At 30.7% G+C, this 7,378-nt stretch overlaps 1 protein-coding gene across 3 annotated transcripts in view; it reads right to left on the reverse strand.

Moving 5' to 3' along the window:
* Positions 1–4,859: 4,859 nt before the first annotated feature.
* Positions 4,860–7,378, reverse strand: part of LOC100570872 — a 4,078-nt gene continuing 1,559 nt past the window's right edge. Inside the window, exons 1-4 of one of the 3 annotated variants that reach the window (XM_029492125.1) lie at positions 7,243–7,360; positions 6,109–6,315; positions 5,797–5,996; positions 4,860–5,274 (exon numbers count right to left, since the gene is read on the reverse strand). In XM_029492125.1, coding sequence (XP_029347985.1) covers positions 5,905–5,996; positions 6,109–6,315; positions 7,243–7,258 — 315 coding nt within the window. In that variant the 5' untranslated portion in view covers positions 7,259–7,360 and the 3' untranslated portion in view covers positions 4,860–5,274; positions 5,797–5,904. The other 2 variants (XM_016808506.2, XM_029492126.1) reach the window with 2 other exon arrangements.

The raw sequence follows: 7,378 nt of genomic DNA on the forward strand, positions 1-7,378 counted from the left end.
TATTAAATTTTCAAGTATTTTTACCTAACAAATAAAGTTTTATTGACATTCATACAAAAAAAAAACTAATAAAATTGGAAATTGAAAATGTCTCAAAACAGTTCAAAATAAATCAAAATATTTTAAAAATATTATTGTGTATAGAAAGTGCAAATATAAACAACCAGTGAAAATGTCATGTATTTACGGTCATTTCTTTTAAAGTTACACCAAAAACCAAAGTCAATTTTGTTAAAAATCAATTTTGCGTAAAAATTCCCGTTATTCCTTAATTTTTCTTTTGTTTTTCACAGTGGTTTTGAAAATTACTGGGAATTTTCAATTTTGACCTCCCCAATGCACCAATAATATTCACTTTCCAATCGAACAAGATACTGAAGTTGAAAATCGAAGCATTATTTCGACTAATTATCGTGTACACTGATACAAAAAAAAAATAATAAAAAAAAACACACATCATTGTAAAATCAATACATTCATCGTTCCACTCAGAATCTAAAAAAAAAATAACGGTTTCCAATTTTTTCAGATTTCGGTTTTGAATTTTATACCGGTATCCAATTTTTTTGGTTTCGGTTTTAAATTATAATACTGGTTTCTGAAATCGGTTTTGAAAATATTGCCTCGATAATCAACGAAGTCCATCACTGACTTGTGTATGCGTGTGCGTAATTAATATCTTTATGTGCGCGTGTAATTATAGTTCACCCACGCTAATATCGATTTAGATACTCACACACATGCGCGTTCCGTGCGAGGCCGATACAATATGTGCATTGAATTGCCTAAATTTTACTCCGTAATGAATTACCGGCACCGAGACCATTAATTTTTTTTTATATAATATTACTTTGGGATAATTGAATGAAAATGAATTTCAATTTCACGATATAGTTGGATAAATATTAGAATAAAAATCATTATAATATTCTATCTCTATTCATTAAACAGTTGTAATATACCTACTGTCGATCGTAAATAACGGTTATTATATTTTAATAACCCATTATAATGTACATCCAAAAGTTCTCGGCGATGACGAGAAATATTGGATTATCTAGTGGTAAATTTATAGTTACCCAATATCCACATGCGTCTATAAAAATTGTAGATATTCTAAATTGAAAAAAAATCAATAGTATAATCAAAGGTGAGGTAGCGGAATGTGACGAAAACGAGGAACTGTCAGACGTCATGCAGTTGGAGATTTATGTGGTTTTAAATATGCACTAATATTGTATCTTGTGACTTGGAAAGAAGTTTTTCCAAGTTTAAAAGTATGTTTCGAGATAAACATAGAAGTTTTCAATTTGAAAACTTGAAATCAATTTTTGTTACTGGTTGTTACTTGTTGCTCGTAAACGTCCCATAATTATAATTTTTTATAAATAGTATAATAATTTTATTCTAAATTGTATATACCGGGTGATTCTTTTATCAAACAACACTCATTATTTCAAAAAGTGTAATTTTTTTTGAAAATATTTTTTTACCTAGTTTCAAGTTACTTATAAAACAGCGTTTTTTTTTAAAAAATTATATTTTTAAATAATTTTTATCCTTATACATTTAAGATTAGATGAGCAGTGAAGTGCACAAACATTTCGCGGGGTACACCTCTGTTACCACACCACTCCACTTATCTAAACTTTGAATATTTATAACTCATAAACTACTCACCCGAAATTCGATTTTCATGTATCAAAATACTAAGAAAAATATTCTGCTTTGGAATATAAAATTAAAACCCTATGTTGTCATTCAAAAAAGTAAAAAACTTAAAAAATTATAAGGATAAAAAATATTTAAAAATATAATTTTTTAAGAAAAACGTTGTTTTATAAGCGACTTGAAACTATGTAAAAAAATATTTTCAAAAAATGTTACACTTTTTGAAATAATGAGTGTTGTTTGATAAAAGAATCACCCAGTATATTACTTTGATTATACTACTTTATACGTACACAATGTCATTAAAAATGTTATTAAGCATTTTTTTTTAATAAACTTTTTAGTTTTTATACACATAATATTTAGACTTTAGAGTGTGTCATATTTTTACTCATGTTGCCGCCCGAAAACGGAACAATAATTATTATTAATAATATATTATTATATTATCGAACGTCACGTGCGGTGCCGGTCCTCCGTATCACTCACACACGTCACACACACGCGCAACACATTATTCGTTGATTTATTGTAATATCTTATTTTTGTATTAATTCGTTGTTTGTGTATTATTATAATATAATTGTAGATTAGGCCTGGTGCATGATCAGCAGACGCTGGCCACGGACTAAGATATACCTTAGGTATATCTTAGTCCGTGACGCTGGCTCACCGGGTTTGCAGATTTTAACATGAACCACTATTATTGTTGCATGCGAAAATCGCCGTTTCGATTTTATATTGTTTTTGGTGGGCGCGAATCGACATAGTTTTATATTGTTATTTTGTACCAAGGGCGCTAATCGCTGCAACGTTATTATTTGTATTTGTAAGCGCAATTTATGAACTTTTGTTGTATTATTTTTAGTGCGCACTAACCGTTGTGTAACCTTTTTACGTGTCTGAATCACCATATTTTTATTATTTGTTATAATTATTATTTATCATAGCGTAGCTCCCGGTAGCGGCTGGCCAGCAGAGCACCGACGGACTCTAAGTTTTTATTCATATATTATTATTATTTTTATTGTTATTATTTAAATACGAGCGTACAGCTCAAATATCTATAGCTGTATAATTTATTTTGTTGGGCCATAAGGGCCGTTTATTATTATATTTTATTCTGTTGAGCCAGGAGGGCCACTTATTATTGTCAGATTGCCTACCTGGCAGACTACGCCCAAAGTCGAGCAGGGTGACTGACTTCCTAGACACTAAAAAATTGCGGCAGCTATATGACTTAATTTCTTTTTGAATTTCAAGTGAAACGATTTTCACTTGACCACCACGACCAAGGCCGGATTGGTATGTATCGGCCCATCGAGATTTTCACTTCTAAGCGGCTCATTTAACATATTCACTGGCTCAAAATTACGTCTAAAATTATTAGTAGCTATTATACGCCTATAGGTGGCCAATCGTATTTTAAACAAGAGTTTATATTCACTCAACACTCACACGACCGGCCCAAACTTTAAGCGGCCCACCGAGATTTTCTCGGTAGCTCGCCTAACCAATCCGGCCCTGACCACGACTATATTCGCGACGTCGCTCCCTTATCTCCCTCCTACCGTTTTCACTTTTCGTGTTTTCGAGCGGATTTTATCATTATAATATATATTATTGACTAGAAAGTAGAAACTTTATTTCCTTCCTTCACTTTTACAGTTATACGTACGCACGTAACGGGGTCCGCAATCCACCGCACGTGGATTGCCTACCTGGTATTATAGGATTCGCCCATCGTTTGCGATCCGACGCAGTCGGATTGCCTTCCTGTGTGATTTGATGACTGATAGCTAGACATCAAATACAGCTATCGACTCTACACTTTTTACACCAAAAGCAGAGACAACGTAGATTTTCAGTCATCAATTTAGATCGTGAGTGACGGATATCTAGACTCTTGAATTTTAAACATTCCCGCCAAGCTTTATCTCTAATCCTTATCACAAATGACTTGCACCAAAATTCCGCTCAAAACCACAGGCCCCCGATTTTCACTTACATCTAGGATGCGACGGGAAATGCGTCCAATCCGCCATACGCAGATGCCTTATACCTCTTAGATTTGCATATAGCGATGATTGATAGCTAGACATTCGATTACAATTCTTATACGGTCAACAAAACAGAACCGGGCATACAACAGGACACGGTATTACACCAGACGAGAATAAGACCGCAGACACTCAAAGTCACAGTTTTCGGTACGGTTTAATTTATTTTTGAATTTCCCGTGAAACGATTTTCACTTGACCAATGACCACCACGAAGGCGCCGGAGGCGGCTTCCACAACGCCCGGAATCGAGGCATACTGGAAGCTAGTATAAATATAATAAAAAAACAATGCTGGCAATTCGTGCCTAAACAATAAATATAATAAAAAAACAATGCTGGCAATTCGTGCCTAAACAATAAATATAATAAAAAAACCAATGCTGGCAATTCGTGCCTAAACAATAAATATGATAAACGGCGATTTTCACACGTACAAAAAAACTACGAAAAATAATATAAACGGCGATTTGCGCCACACAGAAAAAGTGCAGGTTCCTGCATTGACACAATTTTCGGGCTGAGGACAGGACCGCCGTTTTAAATTTGCATACAGCCTGTGGTGGCTGATAACGCGTCGCGCATTCGCGCACAATCTACATATTATATAACTCACAATTATTCACAGCTGACACAATTAAACAAAAATAAAGACAACAATACAATACAAATGGAACAATATAATAATGTGTGTGCGTATGTGTGCGAACCGGTCGGTGACGGGTGTATGGTGATACGACGGCGCGAACACACCGTAATAGTTATTTTTTGGATTTTATCTAGTTAAGCTTATTATTATATTTTCTTACACTAACTTATTTTAGTATATTTTATTAATCATCTTAATACTTTTATAATTATTGTTCTTAATAATTTATATATATTAATTTTTGTATATTTCCTTCTGTGTACCTATTTTATTATCAATTGTAATATCTTACTGGTGTAATTTAAATCATATAGTATAAAGACTCCGTCCGTTTAATTATTATAAATAAATGAATAGGACAAAACAATTAAAATACATTGAATGAATGTATTCAGCTTCATATATTATACAATGGTGTAGTATATAATTTCTCAACAAGTATATAAATTATCGAAACAAAATAACAATAATAAACACAGTACACACTAATACACTAAAACTACTAATAATTACAATTTAATGAATTACATTTAATAAAGTATAATAGATTTAAGGTAATTTAATGAAGCAATAGTCGCAGTTTTGCCAGGTTTGAAAGGAGTGATGATTGTTGTACAGTGTCTATAAAATTATCGTATTTCACTAGAAATTATCGTATAAATTAAAAACAGTCGAATGTACAGAAAATAATAAATTATATTATACTATATATTGTAGTTCTGTAAGTTCTGGTTACTTAATTTTATATTTTACAATATTGCATTTTACACAATAAGCGAGGCACTAACATTACGATAAAAGATTGTATAAAATACACAAATTACAAGTATAATAATAATAAAAATAAAAAATTGTATTACTCCAAACATGGTATTATAACCATCTTCCGCCAAACCTAAATTAAATAATACATATTATTGAATTAGTTATTTAAAAAAATAATATAAAGTACTAAGTGAGTAAATGTTATGTTTGTGTTTTCTTACGTGTCTTGTGTATAGGTTAGTTATTGTGTTGTATTACATGTAAAATTAAAATGATTACAAATTGTGGTGATAGTTAAGATTCTAAATTGATATAGATATACAATATACTTCAGAACATTATCTGCGAAATATCGTTTTTATTTTCTTAATATCACTTAAATGAAAAACTTTGATATTGTTTCAAAATCCATTATTTTTGTGTTTTTCAAACTTCATAACTTTTTTTGTAGTTTGGATATCGAAAAATTAAAAATAGAATTTCACAGAAAATGTTCGTTTTTAATGTGGTGAAAATTAATTTTCTTAGTTATGACTGTAACCTTCTCGGTACTTTCGCGTGCAAAACAGTTTTTGCTATGTTTTCATTCGTAAGACGGAGACAACACATGTGGTGTAGCGTCCTCATAACAATAATTAATAATGTTAATTACATCTATATAGTTCTTTATTCCAAGTTCCATTGGGCTGGCAAAGTGATTCAAGTGGTTCCTCTTCGTTTCCATTTGACGTGGTATATAATGGATTACATACTGGTTTTGCTATTGTATGGATGGATTTGAACAATTAGCATACTTTCCATTATGAGTACATTTAATATCTAAACTATCTGACTCTAGAGGTGGACACATTTCTATAAATATAAACAAATTATAATACAAATACATATTACCAAAAGTATGACTTATAATATTTAAATAAGAAGTTATTATAACATACAAATTATTACAATATACAAAACTTACTCAAAAATAATTTATCAGAAACCGTTTTCCATTTTCCATCTCTCTGACAAACTCTAAAACTATTGGGATGAACTTTATGGTATCCAAATTTACAGTTCTCATTTACTGTAATGTGAAGATCAATTAACGTCCCGTGAGATAAACTTTCATTAGAACCTTCATAAGTGTATACAACTCCTTCGACAGTTGGTAAAATGCAAATATCCACTTAAATATAAATATAAATTATAATAAGTCGTAAATTATAAAAGCCAATAGGTACATATAGCTTATAGAATAGATATATTGTTGATGGTTTAAAAATGTAAGTACTTCAAACGATTATGCCTATAATAACCTAATTATTATTAATTGTTATTCCATAATTTTAACATTTGTAACACAAATAAAAGCATTTGGTTAAAATGAAAGGTAAGTAAATTAGTAAAATATATTATATAAATAAGAGTCTTATATTTGTATGTAAAAATTGTAATTACATGGTTGACATCTATATAGTTCTTTCTCCCACATTCCATTAGACTGGCAACGTAATTCTAGTGAAGTTTCTTCTATTTGGTAGAGCATAAGTAGGCTTACACGATGGTGTTGCTATTGTGTCAGGTATCGATAAATTTGAGCAATTAGCATAGTTGCTATTAAAACTACATTTAATATCTAAACTATCTGATAGTAGAGGTGGACACATATTATTTTCATTACATTACTTATAAATTAGGTACAATCCATTATTTTTGTGTTTTTCAAACTTAATATTTTTTTTTTGTAGTTTAGATATCGAAAAACTCAAATTAGAATTTCACAGACAATGTTCGTTTTAATGTGGAGAAAATTTATTTCACGGTACTTTCACGCGCAAAACAGTTTTTGTTATGTTTTCATTCGTAAAACGGAGACAACACATGTGGTGTAGCGTCAACATAACAATAATTAATAATGTTATAATTTTTGTTCTAATTCCGCGTCTGGTTATAACTATAGGTTTATTAATTTCTGTATCACACAAAGAGTGATTGACGAAAGATGCATTATTGAAATTCTGATTTTTGGAATTTCAATGTCACACCAGATTTAGAAATCGTATGATAATATAATAATGATATGCGACTATAATAGTGATATACATGATATTACCGTTTACTTTAACCATCGCCTCAAAAGATTTTCGTCCAAGATAATTGGACGCCACGCACTTATATTGACCGCCATCCGTTCTTTCCACTTTAGATATAATCAATGTATTATTTTGAAATACCTGCAGTAAGTATTT

The sequence above is a fragment of the Acyrthosiphon pisum genome, unplaced genomic scaffold (assembly GCF_005508785.2).
Source record: "Acyrthosiphon pisum isolate AL4f unplaced genomic scaffold, pea_aphid_22Mar2018_4r6ur Scaffold_20911;HRSCAF=22514, whole genome shotgun sequence".
NCBI lineage: Eukaryota > Metazoa > Arthropoda > Insecta > Hemiptera > Aphididae > Acyrthosiphon > Acyrthosiphon pisum.